General features: G+C 54.1%; 8 protein-coding genes across 8 annotated transcripts; 5 read left to right on the top strand and 3 right to left on the bottom strand.

Moving 5' to 3' along the window:
• Positions 1–274: 274 nt before the first annotated feature.
• On the top strand, positions 275–1162 carry PG997_008456 (histone H4; the record flags this gene model as incomplete). Its single annotated transcript, XM_066812771.1, has 6 exons — positions 275–372; positions 514–545; positions 644–659; positions 755–842; positions 901–963; positions 1067–1162. The coding sequence occupies 6 exons, from the start codon at positions 275–277 to the stop codon at positions 1160–1162; spliced, it is 393 nt and encodes a 130-aa protein (XP_066668113.1).
• A 433-nt stretch (positions 1163–1595) lies between these two features.
• PG997_008455 (uncharacterized protein) lies at positions 1596–2909 on the bottom strand (the record flags this gene model as incomplete). Its single annotated transcript, XM_066812770.1, has 2 exons — positions 1596–2509; positions 2810–2909. The coding sequence occupies 2 exons, from the start codon at positions 2907–2909 to the stop codon at positions 1596–1598; spliced, it is 1014 nt and encodes a 337-aa protein (XP_066668112.1).
• Positions 2910–6140: 3231 nt separating this feature from the next.
• Positions 6141–9454, top strand: PG997_008454 (uncharacterized protein; the record flags this gene model as incomplete). The annotated part of the gene is made up of 3 exons (XM_066812769.1): positions 6141–8178; positions 8264–8562; positions 8612–9454. The coding sequence occupies 3 exons, from the start codon at positions 6141–6143 to the stop codon at positions 9452–9454; spliced, it is 3180 nt and encodes a 1059-aa protein (XP_066668111.1).
• Positions 9455–10370: 916 nt separating this feature from the next.
• Positions 10371–11158, bottom strand: PG997_008453 (cysteine dioxygenase; the record flags this gene model as incomplete). The annotated part of the gene is made up of 3 exons (XM_066812768.1): positions 10371–10492; positions 10559–10808; positions 10889–11158. The coding sequence occupies 3 exons, from the start codon at positions 11156–11158 to the stop codon at positions 10371–10373; spliced, it is 642 nt and encodes a 213-aa protein (XP_066668110.1).
• Positions 11159–12472: 1314 nt separating this feature from the next.
• Positions 12473–14059, top strand: PG997_008452 (uncharacterized protein; the record flags this gene model as incomplete). Its single annotated transcript, XM_066812767.1, has 5 exons — positions 12473–12612; positions 12700–12938; positions 13005–13134; positions 13221–13833; positions 13922–14059. 5 exons carry the CDS (start codon positions 12473–12475, stop codon positions 14057–14059), a joined length of 1260 nt encoding a protein of 419 aa, XP_066668109.1.
• Positions 14060–14643: 584 nt separating this feature from the next.
• Positions 14644–15414, top strand: PG997_008451 (uncharacterized protein; the record flags this gene model as incomplete). Its single annotated transcript, XM_066812766.1, has 1 exon — positions 14644–15414. One exon carries the CDS (start codon positions 14644–14646, stop codon positions 15412–15414), a length of 771 nt encoding a protein of 256 aa, XP_066668108.1.
• An 883-nt stretch (positions 15415–16297) lies between these two features.
• On the top strand, positions 16298–17529 carry PG997_008450 (uncharacterized protein; the record flags this gene model as incomplete). Its single annotated transcript, XM_066812765.1, has 3 exons — positions 16298–16334; positions 16401–16918; positions 16939–17529. 3 exons carry the CDS (start codon positions 16298–16300, stop codon positions 17527–17529), a joined length of 1146 nt encoding a protein of 381 aa, XP_066668107.1.
• Positions 17530–17767: 238 nt separating this feature from the next.
• On the bottom strand, positions 17768–19447 carry PG997_008449 (Transcriptional activator of proteases prtT; the record flags this gene model as incomplete). The annotated part of the gene is made up of 1 exon (XM_066812764.1): positions 17768–19447. The coding sequence occupies one exon, from the start codon at positions 19445–19447 to the stop codon at positions 17768–17770; it is 1680 nt and encodes a 559-aa protein (XP_066668106.1).
• Positions 19448–20051: the final 604 nt, after the last annotated feature.

Here is a 20051-nt window from a genome sequence, read left to right as displayed (position 1 = left end):
TTGAAAGCATTGAACAATTGGGTTGACAGGGCCAACTCTGGTATTTGAAGCTTGCCTGTTCTCGTCTGGTTTCTGCTTCTGCTTCTGCTTCTGCTTCTGCTTCTGCTTCTGCTTCTGCTTCTGCTTCTGCTTCTGCTTCTGCTTTCACTCCTTCACACTTCCACATCCACATTCACTTCTAGCCTCACCAACTTCCACAGTTCGTTCTTCTCTCACCTCCTACCAACCACCACAACTCAACCTCATACCGACTCATCCATCAACATCCATCACCATGTCTGGCAAGGGCGGCTACATGTTCATGGGCAAGGGCAAGGGCTCTAAGGGCCTGGGCCAGTCCCTCAGCGGCAAGTCTGGCGCCAAGCGTCACCGGTAAGTCAACTTACTTCCAAGTTTCTCCTTTCAAACTCTCATCTCGGCCTCTTGTCTTCACGCCGGCCTGTCACCTCTCTGTTTTCCTTGGACACGTGACACCAGATCACATCATCCGTATACTGACATTCTCGTTTACAGCAACGTTCTTCGTGACAACATCAACGGCATCAGTAAGTGGCCCGTCACCTTGCTCTCTTTCCCTGGTCACAGGCCTCCTGGCCTGGCTAGAGGTAGCACGTAACTAACCTTTGATGTTCTTGCGCCGTAGCCAAGCCTGACATCCGGTAAGTCATCCTGACGCCCCTCTTGCCTTTTCCAGGACTTCCGGCCCCGGAAACTTCAAGCTCTTATCTGTTCATGACTGACATACAATCCACAGCCGTCTCGCCCGCCGTGGCGGTGTCAAGCGCATCTCAGCTCACGTCTACCAGGAGACGCGTAGCGCCCTCCGAGCCTATGTCGAGATGGTACGTGGTTCCCCAATTCCTTCTTTCCGCGAAAGGTTACTCATATTGTGACTACTAGGTCCTACGCGACGCGACCACTTACTGCGAGTATCGTCGCGCCAAGACGATCACGCTGAACGACGTAAGTTCATTTCCCTAGGAATCTAGTTCTCTGATTCTGGCCCGCGCTCTTGTTGCACGTAGAGGGCAATGTGAAACTAAAGTAACCAATTTGCTTTTCACAGATCCTTCATGCTCTCAGACGCCATGGCCGCCCTGTCTGGGGATTCGAGCATGACTACCAGTACGGCAAGAAGGCCGGCAAGGCCAACAACTCTTAGATGCCGCCATGCCACGTTGATGCGATCATTATGGCGTTGGGCGACGATTATTGATTTACGGTGATTATTTCTGGTTTTGGGGGAGAGTCACGGCATCGATGCATCCACATCATTCTGCCGAAACTGGGCGAGGTTTCTACTAGGCATTATTTCCCATATTGAGAATCACGATACCCATTACTTGCGTAATTCCCGAGAGTCTCAAGCATCGACCGGTTCTTAGCGAGTGTAGCATGAAGAATGACTAACACGTAAGTGTGAAATGCTTGTAGGATTGAATGAATGGGTATCAACTGCAACCAGATCCTGTTCTATATAGATCCCCTCCCCTCTCCGCCCTCTCCGTTTTACCAAAATTTGACCAGCAGCAGAACCTCAAAACGAGAGCTCCCTGAGCACAGGGATTGGTAGGTTATATATATACTTATAAGATTCATCGCTTACGTCTAGTGCCTTCGCCCAGGACCTTATCCAACGCCTTGGCGGCCCTCTGCTCGTTCTTGCGGAACTGCCCGTTGAACACCTCGGGCAACACCATAGTGCTGTTCGCGTGCTCCTTGGCGAACCCAACCGCGGCGTCCTTGCCGCACTTCTCGCGCGTGACCTTGACGGCCTCGTGCAGCAGGTCCGACCCGACGCCCTTGCCGCGGTACCGCAGCATGACGGTCCAGGCCCGGATGACGCCCTTGCCGCCCTTGAAGACCGAGGAGCGCGTGCGCCGCTTAGAGGTGCCCGCCGCGGCCATTACGGCGGCGGGCGGCTCCAGGCGCAGGACCAGGGCGCCAATCAGCGTCTTGCCGTAGCGCACGCCGATGACGGTGTCCTGGTCGCCCGTGTCGGGCGACACCATCCAGTCCCAGCGGAGGCCCTCGGCGATGGCGATGTACCGGCCCGTGAAGTAGCGGATGGCGAGCAGGTACGTCATGAGGACGGCCGAGTGGAGCATGAGGGCCATGCCGAGGTCGCGCTTCATGCGCCACGAGAACTGGAAGCCGAGGCCGAGCGCGGCGATCAGCACGGCGAGCAGGTACGGGTGGAAGACGGTGTAGAAGGAGGCGAGCTGGCGCTGCTGCGCGATCGAGTCGGCGACGAGGTTAAGGGCATCGACCTGGTCCGTCTCGTCCTTCAGGACGCCGATCTCCAGCGGCGGCAGGTCGTCGGGGACTGGGCCGAGGCTGGGCGCGGCGGCGGGATTACGGCGGTGGTTGTCCGAGACAGCGGCCAGGGGCACCGGGGAGGGCGGAGGCAGCGTCTGGGAGGAGTATGGCTCGAGCATAGGCGTGTTGGCGTTGGAGGACATGGCCGAGGGGTTCACCACCAGATTCGCCCGGAGGAAGGTGAAGAATGCTGTAATGCAAAAATGGGGGACCGTCAGTCAGTCGGCAGCTTGATAAGTTGATGCCGGCAGTGGTAGCTGGAAGCTCCTTGGCAGAGGCTTATTATATGGAACACACTATGCACCGGTGATGTTCGAGGCCGATGATGATATGAATTGTCTCTCCTGCTCATACCCAGGGCAAGAAGCAATTGGTGCCTGGCACTGGAGAGGGATGACAGGCCAGGAAAGGAACATGCAAGAAGAGGGAGGAATTGGGAAAAGCACAAATCACCGCCATGGTTTGCAATTTGCACGATATCTCAACTTACCAGTGCTAGTCCTGAGCCCAGGCACTGCATTGAATTTGTCGACTATTGAATCATGACTGCAGGTGTTCAGGTCCAGCTCTCTGGGAACCACGTGCGCCATCTAAGCATTTTGTGTGGCCGGCCAGCGTTCGGAGGCCAGGCCCGTAACGGCTGGGGAGACTTGGGGGCCGCGAGGCAAGTAGAACAAAGAGCCCCGAGAGCGAGATAATAGGGCAAATTAAGACGAAATAAAATTCTGGTTTCGACCGGTCGTCTGCGATGGGATGGGATGGCGCCAGGCGGTTAAAGTCGTCTGTCGGCGTCTGAAATGTCAATTTTTACCGATCTGCTGGGTTTTGGAGGGGTCGTTTCAATGGACCCTGGATGGAATGGTCGGTCGGTAATATGTAGGTAAATGTAGGTAAAAATGTAGGGCAGGTGGCAGACCGACGAACGACGTCCAAGTGACAGTAGAAGTAGTCAAGTGCGGGCCGAGATTGTGGAAAGACTTTTAAATCTTAAATTCTTGGGAAAAGAAGCGGTTCTTAGACATGTGCTAGATGTTGTCTGCGAGATGTCTCGCAGGCCAGGCAGACTGGAATAAGAAGGGCTGGAGTGGTGGGTTTGGTCGTCGTCGTCTTGTGGAGGCCGACGGGGAATAGGAACAAGAATGACGGGAGTATGAGATGTGGGAGCGTTCGTTGGGTTTCACGAATGGGCAGGTGCAAATGTTTATCAGAAGGCCGCGATCGTCGCTGAAGACGCTTCCGGGTGGAGATGCTGGCTGATCAGAGAGTCAAGACTTGAGACGATATGTAGCTATACCAACGAAAATGGGCCAACGATGCCCACCAACCAACAAGCGATGTCATTCCTCAAGCCGCTTGCTTGCTTGCCTCTCGCTTCATGCTCAACACAACCCACCCCCTGGCACCCTGTCGGGAAAGACGAGTCCTTTTGAAGCTGGGGCAAAACCGGCTGTCACTGATCACTTACCTATCATGTCACCGTCGCTCTCGCTCTCCGGCAGGTTATCTGATAAGAGAGGAAGCCACAGACGAATAGCATCGTCCCGAGCTGGTGACCCGGCAGGCGCCACATGCTGTTGGTTGGAATGGTGCATGGCGATTGGACTTATCATGTGTCTTTCAACATCGTGACAAGCGTGGTAAGCGTCGTTGCTAGTCCATCTTGGATGTGTATCTAAAGTCGGCACCGCGTGTTCCAATACGCCCGTCCCCTCAACCTACCCAGGGACAAGGTTGGATTCCCAAGGACATGGACCTGCACTACTGCACCCTCTCCGAGTTTTTTTTTTCTCTCGCGTCCCACAAAGCACGGCATTCCGAGACGGTGACAAGCGATTGATGGACGGGGCAGAATGACGGGGTCCTGGAGGGGGCATGAAGAGGGAAGTGCGAGAGAAGAGGGGCTGTTTCTGTTTCTCTCGAGATCGGTTCGTCATCAGGGCCTCCCAGGGCCTCCTTAATCCCTGGGGGGCGGCAGGGTCGATCTCGAGACACTACCGTTGCAGCGCATTCCTTCAAAAGTCTGCCGCGTGGTTCTGGAAATGGAGTCCATGCCAATTGAATTGAGCTTTGAGGTGGTTTCTTATCTGAAACAAAGTGCCAGATGCGTGGTTCTGAGCTTAACCCCTCCAGCATCCTCGTCAGCATGCGTCTTCCTGAAACAGCTAACACGTAAGTTGTTGACCTGACGTGAGGTGCTTGGGTGCGTGGTGCTAAAGAAAGAAAAGGTTGTCCAGGACTCCTTGGAGCTCTCAAGCTTTGGTTTCCACCTGCAAGCGGGGTATCTTGGTATTTTCAGTGCAATGTGACGATGTCTATCCCCCGATGGAATTCTCCTGATGATTAAGACCACTTGCACTCCATGCCATTCGTGGACACACGATGCCACGGATGCCATATAGACGAAGCCCGATTGTCTGGCGTGGATGGACGAACCACCGAGATATGTATTCCAGATGACATCAGCCAAAGTGCATCTACCAGACAAGCCAATAAATACCTTCTTGCATAAGGGTATAGATTGGAATGTCAGCGGTGGTGTGCGCAGAACAAGTACGCTGCGCTCGCCGTATGCAGCTTGTCGCTTCTTCGGTTAGCTGATCGGCCACCCCGCCCTCTTTGGACAAGGTGCTAGCAGGCAAATACTACATACCCTCAACTACCCTCTTGAATGATTGCTCCCTTTACGCCGACTTTTAACGGTAGTAGTGTCTGGTCTCCCGCCATCCTTCCCCGCAAGCGCAACCTCAATCTGTGCGATCCATGAGGTAATCTGCGTGGCTGGTGCTTGTTGTGCCCAAGTTGTCTGTCGTGCATCTTCCCAGGGATCACAGCCAGACAGCTCCCCTCCACCAACCAAAAGGACCAAGGTCCTACATCCTACATCCTACATCCCACCCAGCTTACTTACCGATGGTAGGGCAGACAGCCTTTCGACATGGCGCGCGCCCGCATGCCCCAACATCCCATTGTCATGTTTGTCTGACCAACCACCCAAACAAGAAGTCATTGGAACTCTTGCAACGGTCTTCGAGATGGCCTAGCCAGGGGTGCCTTTGTAGGGCTGAAAGGGTTGAAGATCAACAAACAGACTTTGGCCATGATAGGTCTACTTAATCAAACCCCCCTTCGCTCTCCTACGTTGGCCCATTTGCTACCCATTTCAATGTTGCCTCTGGCACGGGGTTTTCTGGGTTTTCTGGGTTCGCCGCCCTTCACGATTCCGACGGGGTTTGGGTTTGGGCTGACCGATCAATTTGATGACTCTCAATGCCACCTTGTCTGGGCCTGTATCCAATGCCTTTTCCCGTCTCCAAAACTTGGAGACGCCCAGGACATTCGTCGAGGACCGGCGGGCATAAGACGAAAGGACTGCAGCGCGGTGCTGCCTAGGTCCTAAGCACCTCTGCTCGGCGGTCCCCGTGCTGCCATTGGTTCGAGCCCGAGCCTATGACCCAATTCGCTCCGCCATTCAGCTGCCGCTGCAGCGGCTTTGCTCGAATCCCTCAAGGCATAGCGGATCGGCGGATTCAGCCTTGTTGCCTACCGTACTTCATCGAGTTAGATCCCGCCCCCAACGTCCCTCCAAGCCCTTCTGGGTCCCCTGCGCCCTCCAGAACTTGCATGCAAGTGTATGCCGGATATGGACTTCTGCCAATGAGACTTGCAGGCCTGCCTAAAAGTCCTACGCTTGTACCTTTGTATCATTTGCAGTCCTAAATAGAACCCTCAATTTTGTCATCTTTGCTGAGGTAGCACTTTGAAATGTTTCCACATAACTTGAGGTCCTGGTATCTTGCCGGTGCCGACGTGGAAATCCATTGATGTTGTCGTCACCGAGCTGCTGCGTGGTGCTATACTGTGACATTGCCCGCTACAATGGACTCGAAAAAGGCTTCAGGAGCGGGACGATCAGCCGCCGCCGACACCCTCTTTTGGACCGAGACAGCTTACCGGATACGGGAACGTCGACGGTCGAGTCCAACCCATGGCCCTCACGGAGGCGTTCGAGCTCCAGCTTGAGCACGGCGAGTAGATCCAGAGCATCTGAGTCTTGCATGTACGCCCGTGGCCTCTACTACTCACTATTGGCATCAATAATATGTCGAGTGCTGACTGCTTCTAGTACTCGACAAACCTCTGGGGAGGACTGTGCGAGGCAACGGTTCATCGTCTGGGCCGCTGTGAAGCGCAACAAGTCGGTTCGGATGGCACATAGTGAGAGGCTGAGATGCCCCTTGCTTAGATGCGGAGAGCAATTCAACAACCATGAGGACATGCTTGGGCATCTCACCGACTGCAGACACTTTGCGACTGGCGAATATGTATGCTACGACTGCATGAAGGTGGAACGCTATAGCGAAGAAGGGAAATGCAAGGGCTGCCTTGCTGGCCATCCCACGACCAAGCGACGACGCATGATCCAAAAGGCCAAGACCTTCTTTTCTACTCTGGGGCACAGGTCCCGAAAGGAAGAGATGGTCGAAGTCGTCGCAGATGATGCGATGCCCTCCCCTCCAAGCTATGACTCACTTGACATTCCCCAAGAACCGATAGAACCCGAGCCTCAGCAGCCAACAATCGAGATTGAGATGGGAGGAACTGAAATACTAGAGATGGATTCCAGCTCCCAGCCCCTTCAACTCGACTCCGTCAACTATGAAGCGCAACCGGCGGTTTCCAATGAGTCATTTCCGTCCAACAACATCGATTCAATGATCGCGCCAGCTATCGGCCTTACTGGTCTTAACTCATCACCGGGATGCTGCCGGCCTTCTTTAGCACTGGACACGCAGAACGTTGGGCGGCGGCCAGTGAAACGATCTGGTGCCTATCTCACCCCAAGCTCTTCGCTGCGTTCCGCAAACAGTTCAATATCACCAATGAGCGCTGGTTCATTGGCTTGGACACTAGATTCGAGCATTAACACCAACTTGACGTCACCAATCACCCCTTTCAGTCCCGATGAGATCGAATCGAGCGCGCTATCCAGAGAAAACAGCTGCAAGTTCCCAAAGGACCACCCCACAATTGTCTGTTGGGATGGAGCAGTAGGAGATGGTGTCAGTGATAAAACAGTCCTGCTTCAAACCTCATTGGAGGCCGAGGTTGACGACGGCGAGTATGCCCTGGGCAACATCTCTGAGCTCCCAGGTGACGACCCTTTGAGCCTGTCCATGCCGCGGGCTTGGAATAACGAGCCACTGTTTGATTTCGACCAGGAACAAAACTTTTCGTGGTCATCGAGTATCGATACCGAGATCAATGTGCTGTTCACTAATAACAACCAATCAGGAGAAGTACCTCCGCCACAAATGGCCCAGGAACAACACATCAATGCAGGCAGCGAAACACAAGCGTTGGTAAATGCAGTCTGGGATACCTTGCGAGAGCATGTCACATCGTCCGTTGCAAAGACTGGCCCCAGCCTTGGAGGGAACCTACTGGCACAAGAGCTCAGATCCTTGAGTGCGAAACAGGTTGCGCTCAAGGGCCTGGCCTCACTCCGAGGCATTCTTGGTGGCCTAGATCCCGAGAAGCCAATCGACTACATATGCTTTGTCCATCTGGCCTACGCACTGTCTTTGGTCCTCCATGAGGACGATCTCTCAAACCGGTGCAAACAGTTATTCCAACAGGCCATGGCATACCAAGGATTTCTGAGCGCGGATCAACGTGGTGTCTTCTGTCAACTTGTGCGGGCTATATGGCAGCCGCGTGAGGCTACCCACAGTGTGCAGCAAGCCAATTCGACATTTCTTACCCCGGACCCAAAGGGTAAATCGCCGGAATTTCGCTGTAATACTGGGACCCCTACCGGCGCCGACCCTTTGGTTGGCGTGGCGCAGAACTTCCTAGATGGTAAGTCACCCGATATGCTGCTTTGTGTCTCGACCCGTGCCATCAAGCATCGAATAACCTCAATATCTTACTAACATACGATCAGATCTTGAAGCTATAATAATTTCAAGTGCCCTCGACAACGCCGGGAGTATTGGGAGTATCGAAATATTGACATCCGATCTTTGGACCATGCACATATCAGACAACAGCAGACCTCAGGGCCCGAAACCAACGGATGCGTTCGTAATAACGGTTGACTACATCACCCGGATTCTGAGTCAGAACTTCGGGTCGCAGAATGATGCATTGGCTTCTAGACTCCGAGCATTGTATAACAAGGTTGAATCTGGGTACATTACATCTATCAGACGCCTTGAGCTCGAGATCCTTCAGGCGGGAAAGGTAAGCTACCCCGGGTATTTCTTTTTTCTTTTCTTTTTCTTTTTATGAGATTGGATTAGCGAGACTGACATTTCGGCAGAGCGTTTTGCCAACTTCGCAATTCTCTGACGCGTACACTCGGGATGTTCGGTCCTTGTGTGACCCCATCTATACACAGCAAGGCTTGAATTCAAGATCAAGATACCACACACTAGGGGTGGATTTGGTAGAATCCCTCATCCGCGGGGTTCCTGATGAGCCTCCACGAGAAGACATAGGCAGCTTTTCTGTGCCGGACGTTTTTGATGAGTTCCTCCACAGTTTGGACGAGGATTTTGTTGGCGACAACCCCGACTTCTTAATACCTACAGAGGTATCGTCGGTGCTTGAGGGTTCGGCAATTGCACAAGCTCCCCAGGCCTCGACTGGAGCTCCGGCTTTTGATTCAACCGTCAATCCTACGATACTCGGACGAAGGAACTCCTCAATAGCAGCCAACAACAACATGCCATCGGGCCAAGAGTCGGGATCCATGAGCTCTGTCACAAGCAGCATGCAATCTGCAGCAGAAGCCGTTGTCAGTGGCAATGGTGGCCCAGGAGGCGAAGAAGGAGCAGGCTCCACGGCCGCCCAGCAACAACACAAGGTTGAGGCCAATTCGTGCTGCGAGATCTGTGGCTACCGGCCCAAGGGCGACCCCCAGTGGTTCAAGGGCAGCATGGCAAAACACAAGAAGCTTCAGCACTCGACGGACCCGCCGCGGATCTACAAGTGCTCGTACCCCGGCTGCACGAGCGCGTACAAGAACCGGCCGGACAACCTCCGGCAGCACCAGATCGAAAAGGGCCACTTCGTCGAGGGGGTGGACTCGACGGGCCGCCCGGCCAAGCGGAAAAAGACTTCGTTGGATTGATGATGAATTAACGAGACATTTATAGGCGGGGGCGGGGGCTATACGGATACATGTCATGAATGGGTCACGGGGACAGTTGCTATTATATATACATATGGATTATGTATAAGGGGTTTTCGGCGTTTAGGCTATAGATACGGCCGGAGAGAGAGCTAGAGATACCATTTGAATATACATAATGAACCATTTCACTTGATCGTGTTTGACTTATCTATCGTCAGCTACGTACATAGTAGCCAGTCCTTCTACTGGAAATCGAAATGAGCGACAGCTTTGACTCGACCCAACTTTACTAGCCACTGTTATGAAAGTGAATCAATCGTAATCAAGAAACCAATAAATTCAATGTTACCTACCACATACAATGACTGTCGCGTGGTTGTCATACCTAACATGAAGTAAGTACCTTAGGAATGTGTTTGAGTGCAGGTGGCTGCCGACTGACTGGATGCTCCACTTTAAGCATTTTGTACCAGCCAATGGAAAGCCACTTGGATTGCGTGATCGAAGCCTTTCCTCTTACGGCCAGAGCGGATGCTTCCTTTGCTTGGGGGTGTGTTCAGCGTCCAACAACCTCATCCACCACTTCTTTCTCTCATCTTCCTACATACCTACTTATACACGATGGTGCTGGAGTCTTCTGGTCTAGTTGATCGCGGGCGAGGCATGTTTTCACTGACTGCATGTTGCTTGCGTGCGTGGAACGGTGTCTCTCATTGACTAGCCTGAATACTCCATCACAATCATTAAGTCATACTATGTGGACGCCATTACACCAAAGCCGGATATATCGAAACAATCTCGTCGTGGCATCGAGGCATGGTCCTATCCAAAGGAATGCCCGCTATCGGAAAACAAACGCTAGGTCAAACGCCCCAAACATCATGGTGGTCTATCTCTATCATCTCTCTTCTCATCACTCCTTCAAGATGCGGCCGAACTTGGAGAAGTAGCCGCACTTGGGGACATGGCTCTTCTTACCCGACCGAAGATCAAAGATGTTGCAGCCGGATTTGGCAACATTAGGGGGCGTGTACACTGCTTCCACGTCAGTCAAGCGGTCCAACACGGAACACCCATCTCGACGGGCTGGGCTTCACTCACGGTGCAACGAGACGGCGAAGTCGCTCCCCTCGTTGGAGATTCTGTGCACTCCCAGCTCGTCGGCCATATACGCTACTGCATTCTCTTTGTGGTGGCTGGTGGACTTGACCTGCATCGGCTTGTTCTTGTCGCCGTCTGGGAAGTCGTACCGCGTCTCGGTCAAGGTGCCGCGCAGAATCTTCATGACGCAGTGCGCATTGCCATGGTCGTGGATAGGAGACGCCTTGCCCGGGGACCAAACGAGGATGAGCTGTACAGTTACAGTTCTGTCAGTATTGGCTTGATGACCTGGTGGCCCATCGAGTGATGGGTCGCGGATCCGTTCCTTACCAAGTTACTCTTGCCATTTCCTTCGTCGACGAGGTTGCGGGTGTATGCCCGACTCGCATCGGCCATGGCATACGGGGACCATTCCCTATCGTCGGATGCGTACTGCTCCATGGCATGCATAAGGTCACCAACGTCCACATCATCCGAGGTGATGCCCGAAGAAGGGCCCAGGATGTCCTTGAGAGACTCTACCAGCGTGTCAAAACGATCCATCTTGGCCTCTCCTGACGTCTCCTGCTGTCGGAGGGGGCTAAGGATTGTGCAAGTCATGGTTGCGCGAGTATGGATTGGGGTTGCTATGGTATTGTGTATCTTGTGTGGTCTTGGGTTGGGGTTTTGATGTTGGTTACGACAGCGTGTTCAATCAGCTTTATCTGGTTTTGCCAGCGGGAAAGGGAGAGGGAGAGGGAGACGGTGAGTAGGCACTATTCCCAAGGTGTCAGGGTGGGCCAGGCCGACGACTCCGCTTTTCACGCAAACGATAGCAGCTGTGGCTGGCTAGGGGTGCGTCCCGAGCTCGGATGGTCGACGAGGTTTGGTATCTATCATACAACGTGATACAGGCTGCAGGTTTTGGGTACGAAAACAGCAAGGTGCACGAGGATCCCTGCGGGGGTAGGCTGATGTCGGGGCCGTCTTTCTCCAGTATTGCCGGGCCATCAAAGTCAAATTACGTATGTTTGTCTCTTTTCGGTGGCTGCGAAATTGGGTCCGGACGGATCCTTAGCTTTGTGCGAAGCCAAAGGTTTAGGCTCGTGCCAACCAGTATGATAAGCAGCTCCGGGTCAAGTGTTCTGGCGGACAAAGAGAGGTGAAGCAGGCTGAGGCGGGTGGCATTGTTCACGTGGGAGATATTCTGGCTTGGCTTGTGTACGGACTCGCCTGCTTCAATGGCTGGTCCTTGTTAGGTCTTTGCGTCAATTGCGATGCGTTGGATGTTTATCGGCTAGCACCGGACGCTTGCTTGGTTCGTGGGTGGGGTCCCCAGTGAGCAAGATACATCATCCGTGGTCCGTTTTTCTTCTGCGCGGGACGGGCGCAGGACGTTCAAGACCGGGAGAGAACACACAAACAGCATAAAGGTGATGATCTGAAATCTCAACGTTCAAAAATGCTGCATTTTCGACCTGAACATACCCAGTACCCCTGCCCCTATTTAATCGTTTCTGAGGACGACATGTTCTTTTCCACGTGACCCAAACCCCTTGGAGTCTTGGACCCTGGAAATGCTGGTCAGTTCTTCGCTGACCCACTTGGGCCGTCCTCCGGTCACCGGAATTCTTCTTAGTCAACATTGAAGTCAAAGACCAAGTCCAAGCAGCAACACTCCTGTGTGCGGCATCGTAAGGTTATGTCCTGCTTGCCCTCGTTTATTCTATGCAAGCATCCCATGACCCATATTAATCATACCGGAATGGACGGAAATGGTAAGATGTAGGATAGCTGCAGATGCTTCAAGTCAGGCTAACCCGTATTTTCCGTCCCTCGAACTCTGCTTGGCCGGACCAAGCAACTTTCACCTACGGCCGTCCGTTTCTCCTTATCAGCTCCGTGTCCGTGTGAAGTATGTCGGCCGCTACGACCATGACAATAACAAGTGAGCCTGGCCTTGGGTCAGGAAACGATTCGGAATCTAGTCCTCCGTCGTGTCCCGAGGGGGCCGCGCCGTGCACTTCCAAGAACGATGCCGGCTGGAGGAGGATCATTCGGAATTTTACTCCTTCGTAAGCACATTTTTTATTTTTTATTCTTTGTAGTCGGTTTATGGACGTGAGGACCCTCGTCCTGCTGCTGACTCTTTCCACCCACAGCTGGTTCACAGTGACCATGGGGACGGGCATCGTGTCCATCCTCTTGCACAACCTCCCGTACAACACGGACTGGATCCGATGGATCTCGGTGGGCTTCTTCGCACTTAATGTGTTTCTCATGACCGCTTTCACCACCATTTCTGTAGCGAGGTATGTCTTATACCCGCAGATTTGGTGCGTCATGATCCAGCATCCGACACAGTCCGTGTTTCTGGGCACCTTTCCTATGGGCCTTGCTAGTGAGTTCCTCTAAGCCTTGAAAAGTGTATATGCATGGTTCATTGGAAGACTGATTGGATGAAAAGCAATCATCAACATGATCGTGTTCGTCTGTGTGCCGGCTTGGGGCAACTGGGCAGCGTATCTGGCATGGGGCCTGTGGTGGTTCGATCTCGCTATATCGCTTATTTGCTGTGTCTCTCTGCCATTTCTGGTGTAAGTTACATCTTTGCCTTCTACCAGCTCTGTCATCGCCCCAACCCCCTATCATGTACAGGCCACATCGCTAACACAGTCGACAGTATTCATCTTGGCAAGACAAACCTAGCTTCCCTGACCGCAGCACTGCTATTGCCCATCGTGCCCTGCGTCGTCGCTGCAGCAAGTGGCGGTGTCGTGGCCAATGTGCTGCCTGATCCGTCCCATGTGCAGACCACGCTCATTGCCTCATACATGTCGTGGGGCATCGGCGTCTTCTTCTCCGTCTTGATCCTCGCCATGTACCAAGTCCGTCTGAGCAACCACGCCCTGCCGCCGCGCGAGGCCATCGTGTCGGTGCTGCTGCCCGTCGGTCCGTTCGGCCAGGGCGGCTTCGGCATCGCGAAGTTGACCCAAGTAACTCGTAAGTTCTTGTCGCACGGCGGAGGAACAGCCATGGCAGCGCGGGATTATGACACCACCTATACCGAGCCACTCGGCCTCTTGATCGAGGGCATTGGTGCCTGCATCGCCCTGATCATGTGGGGGATTGGCCTGGTCTGGCTCGCGTACGCCGTCATCAGCATCGCTACGACGAGAAATTTCCCCTTCAATATGGGTTGGTGGGGATTCACGTTCCCTCTCGGGGTCTGGGTGGCGTGCACCACCGAGTTGGGCTCGGTTCTACATAGCACCTTCTTCAGTGTGACAGCCATGGTGAGTATTCGTCCAGTGCGCTTCCCCGAGTGCAGTCAGTCACACGGGTTGGCGATCATACAAGCTAACAAGTTGCTCTGCCGCTTAGATCGGATCGGGATGCGTCTTCCTCCTTTGGCTCGTCGTTGCGGCTTGTACGACCAAGCAAGCCATCTCAGGGGAGATTTTCTTCGCCCCTTGTTTAAAGAACCTGTCGGGCGCCGAGAGACTGGGCAAGAAATCTTGAGGGTATCATAACCACGCGTCTTTTATCGCGCATGAACCTGATTGGCCCGTTTTACGATCCCAGTGACGTCTAGAATCTGGGCCGGGCTCTAACAACTGCGAGGACCCTCCCTCGTAGCTTTCATCTGAGCTACCTGCTCGATCGGATATACCGATTTGAGTCACTGCAACATAGCGTTTGGCGCTTCGGGACATATACTTGACCAGAGGAAGAAGCTGGCGCTGTCGGTGACTCACTCCAGTGGATACCAGTAAGCTGACAAACAAGCACCGGCAATACTCTCCAAGAGCTGCCAAGAGCTGCAGGCCATATCTTGTAGTTCCTAGCAGCGACTGGAGAGAGAGAGAGAGTGTGTGTGGTAAGTGGTAGCAGATGAGAGTGCTTGTCACACAAGAATACTGGTAACGGGAATAGACATAAAAGCACCATCCCTCGCCCCAAATTATTGTACATACTGTTCTTACGAAACCCATTCGATTTTCTGACATGCAGCTTATCTGGACCACGGCTGTGTAACAAGACCCCGAACAACACCAGATCTAAATCGTACACCCTTTCATTGACACTAAACACTTTCGCCCAACATGCCCTTCGTTCCCTCTCCCACCTTCCACCTTACCTCGCCCCGCCTCTACATCTCGCACTTCCACGCACCCCAGCACAACCAGTTCCTCGTGGACCTCTACACCAGCGAGCTCTACACCAAGCACAACAAGACCAACGTCGACACGCCTGAGAAGGCGCAGGCGCAGATCGAGAACTGGATGCCCGGCTGGCACGAGCGGAATGGGTACGGGCCGTACGTCACGAGTCTGCGTTTCGCTCGGGACATCGTCGTCGAAGGAGGCGACAGCACTGCCGCCGACAACGATGACAATGAGAAACCCGCCGCGCTGTTAAAACCCGGCCAGGTCCCCATCGGCATCGTGACGCTGATGCGCGGGGCCCATTACACGGTGCCCGACTGCGGATTCGCCCTGCTACCCGCGTACGCTGGGAAAGGATACGCGACCGAGGCGGGGAAGCGCATCATCAAATACGCGACAGATCCCAAGCCTTCTCCTACCAGCGAAGTGGCTTCCGCAGCTTCCGCGGATGATGATAACGATGTCCCACGTGAGGGCGAAGGGCTGGGTCTCGAGGGCGTGTTCGGATTCACGAGCAGCGACAACGCCGACTCGAGGAAAGTGTGCCAGCGCATCGGTCTCGAGTTTCGCGGCATTTACCCGCTTGAGGCATTTGGTGGCGAGATGAGCGCTGTCTTCGTTCTGCCGGGCATGCAGGCAGACTTGTCCGTGTACGGAATCAAGGCTGCTAGGACGGATATTACCGTGAGAGAGAGTCCCGGCTGCTAAAAGAGAGTGAAAATGTGAATAGTGGACGGAGGACATCGCAACTTGTGTTCCTCACGTGCCCGATACATCATGCTGTCTGCTGCATTCATGGCTTCGCGTGGCACTGCAAGTGAGGGCCGTGTCCGGCCTCTGGCGCCTCGGGTGCCACAGAACGGGCAGGACGCGGCCCTAGTATCGGGCAGCAGAAGGAAGACCGAGATTCTGCTCTCCAAGAGCGTCTGCCTAAGATGCATATATCCTCATATGTACGTGACTTGAACCGGTGTCGAGGAAGTGATGCATGAGGGGAAGAAACGGAAGTGTGGTGGCCGTACATTCAACATGGCGGCTTGGCCGTTAAGCAACGAACTGGGTTTGTAAGGGGACTCGAGGAGATGGAAACGCCCGGATGAGATTTATATAAGTTGATAATTCATATGCTTAGGTCGAAAACTAATAACATCATACTGGATTTCGGATGACCAAGTGCTCTTCCACTTACACTGGTGGCTTACAGCCACGGGCACGCAAACGCCGTGGGCGAAAGAACCACCACAGCTGAGTATGTGCCTTTGGATCCGAGAGACTGAGCCCCCGGATGGTGTTCGTTTGACTAGGCAACAACACCATTGGTCAAACTTCTGATGTGCGGACTTCGTACCGACTTTGTACGCCGTCAACGCACTTCGCACCGAGTCGATGAACTCACCCTTTGAGGACGTTAGGTGTTCAATCTCGTGCTCTTAAACAGCTATAAGTAGCCCAAACCATCTCGGAAAAAACCAGACTCTCTTCCTGATCATTGTCTTCATTCACGACATTATTTTTTTCGATATCGCGCCAGGCCTACCCTACAAACTCATAAGCCATTGAATCAGTCCATTTAGCATAAAAAAACACGGCCATGTCGAGCATAGGTTATATGAAGCAACCCGGCACGGGTAAGAGTATTATGCTAAAAGCCCGTATATATGGCTGGCTACATCGCCACTGACACATAACGACAGACAATGATGGGCAGATCACCCTCCACGGAAAGACCTACAAGTTGCCCAGCCAGCCCACCGTCGTGGTCTGCATCGACGGCTTCGACCCGGCCTATCTCGATCGAGGGATCGCCGATGGCATCCTGCTCACCATGCAGAGCTTTGCGGAGCAGGGCTTCCACGCCACGGCCGACGCCGCCATGCCGACCTTCACCAACCCCAACAACGTCAGCATCATCACGGGAGCGCCGACCTCCGTCCACGGCATCGCCGGCAACTACTTCATCGACGGCGCCACGGGGGAGGAGGTCATGGTCGTCGACGACTCCCTGCTGCGCGGCTCCACGATCCTGGCCGAGATAGCCGGCCGGGGCGTGCGCGTGGCGGCCATCACCGCCAAGGACAAGCTGCGGCGCATCTTAGCGCATGGGTTAAACGAGGTCGAGACCAAAGAGAGGAGCATCTGCTGGTCGTCTCAGTGCGCAAGCGCGGACGTCCTGGCATGGCTCGGAAAAGGGAAAGGGGAAGGGGGAGACGCTGTTTCCCCTCCCCTAGCCAGTACTCTGCGGAGCTGTCCCTTCTCGTCCTGGACGCCGGGGTCAAGATCCTTGAGGAGCGGCGCGCCGAGCTGCTCTACTTGACCCTGTCCGACTGGGTCCAGCACAAGCACGCCCCCGGCTCGCCCGCGGCCAACGAGTTCATGTCGGCCATCGACGCACGACTCAAGCGGCTGGTCGACCTCGGGGCCGTCGTAGCCGTCACGGGCGACCATGGGATGAACGACAAGTGCGACGACGAAAGCGGGAGCCCAAACGTCCTGTTCGCGCAGGACGAGCTCGAGGAGGAGTTCGGCCACGGGTGCGCCCGTGTCATCTGCCCCATCACGGACCCGTTCGTCAAGCACCACGGCGCGCTGGGGTCGTTCGTCCGAGTCCACGTGAGCGAAGCGCACACGGCCAATATCGAGGACATGATCAGCTTCTGCGAGGGCTTCGCCCAGGTCGGCATGGTTCTGGCCAAGAAGGAGGCTGCCAGAGTATTTGAGATGCCCGAGGATCACGAGGGCGATTTCGTCATCGTGTCAAAGAAGAACGCCGTCGTGGGCTCCAAGGCAATTGAGCATGACCTTTCTTCGCTGCAAGGGCCATAGACTCCGCTCCCACGGCGGACTCTCGGAGCAGAGAGTCCCTCTTTTGATGTCAAGGCCTATACAGGCCTCCAAAAGTCTACTTACTAAGCGGTGGCGGAATTTCGACATATTCGATCTGATCCTGAACCATGGCCAGTGAGGGCCAAGTTCAAGAACTAGACTTTCCAACTTTGGCTTTCTTCCTAGCTTATGTATAGAAGGTCGGATACAAAACAGAGAAGCTGGGTGCTGGGGTATTTCAGACTAGGTTTTCTTGGTCTAGGAATTCTAGACTGAAGTCCACATCAGAATTGAAAAGGAAGTCGTATTCTTCCATGGAAAAAGAGGTCGCAGAATTATAACCCAGCTGGTCTATGCCAGCATCGGTTCCTGTAGTGACAGCTGTAACTTCCTGTTCCTCGGCTGCACATGTGCTGCCTATAACTCCGCACCGGAAAAGGAGGCTTTCAAGACCAGCGGTGATACTAACCAGTAGATGGCGCTGATGCATGCTCGATGTAACTTTCTTTAGCGTCGCAAGCAATGTGCGTAGGAGACGCCTGAGCTCTTGCAAATAGACCTGCACCATCGAGCTGTACTTAGTCGAGACCTTGAGTAAGACGGCTGCGAAGGCGATCATCGTATCGAAGTAGGTGGGGAGCCCATCAAGAAACCCCTGGATCTCCGGGTCCGCGATCACAGCCCGGAGTATCGCTGAAGCTGCAAGGACGGCGGAATTGGCCACCTCCTCCAGTGCCATGATGACTTCGGGCGAGTGGGAGGCGAAGTCATCAGTGCTGACTCCCCTGAAAGCATGAGAGCATAGGTAAAGCTTGGCAAAGTTGTACTGCAGGCCAACCCCTTTTCGCGGGTAGTTCCCCACGTGCGCATTGGGGATGAAGCGATCTATCCACTCGGCCCGGATGCTGTCGAGGGCGATGCTGAACCGACGTAGGTGAGGCAAGTCAAACTCGGAAAGGGGGCGATCGACATCGACACCGAATGTATCGAAAATATTCGAACAGATGCTCCAACGCAAGACCTGACTGACCAGCCGGCCGTCGTCTTCGGTAGCGAATTCGCATCTAAGGAAGTCCCGGGCGTTTCTCACAGCTTCACACTCCCTGGTCATAGGGGGCCTTCCGTAGGCAACGGAGAAGCGGTGGTCGCAGGCGTATACAAGATAATAGAGCCGGGCTCGTAAGTAATGCTGTCGATCACCTTGCAGTGCCTTGGAGAAGCTTTTGTGGAGTTGCAACTCGGTGGCAATGCGAACTGCCGCCCCGATGAGGGACCATGACAGATCGCTTAGCCAGAAAGCACCTATACACAGTGCTCGGACGTCATCAGTCGTGTGGTGTCTGGAATGGATTTGCTGGGCACTCAACCGGACGAATTCGCGGTAGTATGCTTCGAACTCTGACGAAGCGGAATGAAGGGCCCCAACAGCACAAACAGACGCTGTGAGCAGTGCTGAGGCACTCCGAACCGACTCGAAGTCTCCTGCGGTTTGGTCGTTGAGGATTCGGTACGGGAAATGGTCGAGGCGGTCCTTGTAAGTATCAAAGCAACCTCTGGCCGAGTGGAGGGTGACAACGCCGCGCAATATGAAATCTTCATGGGGATCAGCTTGCATCGGGGGCTGGTTTCCGGCAATATAGAAGCCAGGAATCGCGCCAGGCCCCGAATCAAGGTCCATAACAACGCCCCAGTGACCACTGGGCCCGGGGTGGGTAGACTTGGCTGCCTGGGTTGCAGCAAAGTCTTGGTCCATCGGCGTGTCATGGGCCTCGTCGGTCAGCATTTGTTCAGCCTCTTCGGGGCTTACAATATTCTTAGCCAGTCTTCCTACCGTGAGTTGCAGCTTATGAATCTTCGTTTCCATGGATTGTTTCCACCTGGAAGGCTGGCCAGGCAGTTCCTTGTAACATACGGCCATTGCAAAATTGCTCAGGTCCTTACATTAAGTCGCTCTTGAGGACCATCTGTAGGCTTCGGTTCACACTGCATGAGAGGCCCCTTTTCTTGCACCGAGTGCACGGTGGCCGAGCATCGTGCATCTGGCATTTGATCTGAGCGATCGTGTTAGCTTGGAGAGCACAGAAAAGGGAGAAGAAGGGAGCAACTACTTGCCTTCTGTTTCCTACAGGCTACACAGGCTACCGAAGCTCAATCAGCTTCACAGAAATCTGAGAAGGTCGTCAGGTGTCGTACATACCCGTGATTTTGCGGCTGATATCTGGTGGTTTGCGGTCCCCGAATGCCTCTCGTAATGCCATGACCGGCGACGTCGGTGTCTCGGCGCCTGCCATTATTGTTTTGTGTGTAACAAAATACTGCCTTCATAGATCAGAAGGGATGCAGGCGTCAACTCATTATTGAGTACCGAGGAAGCAGTGGGCTTGAGCAAGAGTTGAGATAAGTTTGAGTGACTGTAGCAGCCGGGGTGGTTTAGTAATTGGGAGGTGCCTAGTGCTGCTTAGTGGGGACAGCCGGCATTCAGAACACCGGCCTTCGTCCCGAGACTATGCCTGACTAGCATT

Source organism: Apiospora hydei (assembly GCF_038363865.1).
Source record: "Apiospora hydei strain CBS 114990 chromosome Unknown utg000006l_segment0_segment0, whole genome shotgun sequence".
Lineage (NCBI taxonomy): Eukaryota > Fungi > Ascomycota > Sordariomycetes > Amphisphaeriales > Apiosporaceae > Apiospora > Apiospora hydei.
This window is presented reverse-complemented; position numbering and strand designations above follow the sequence as displayed.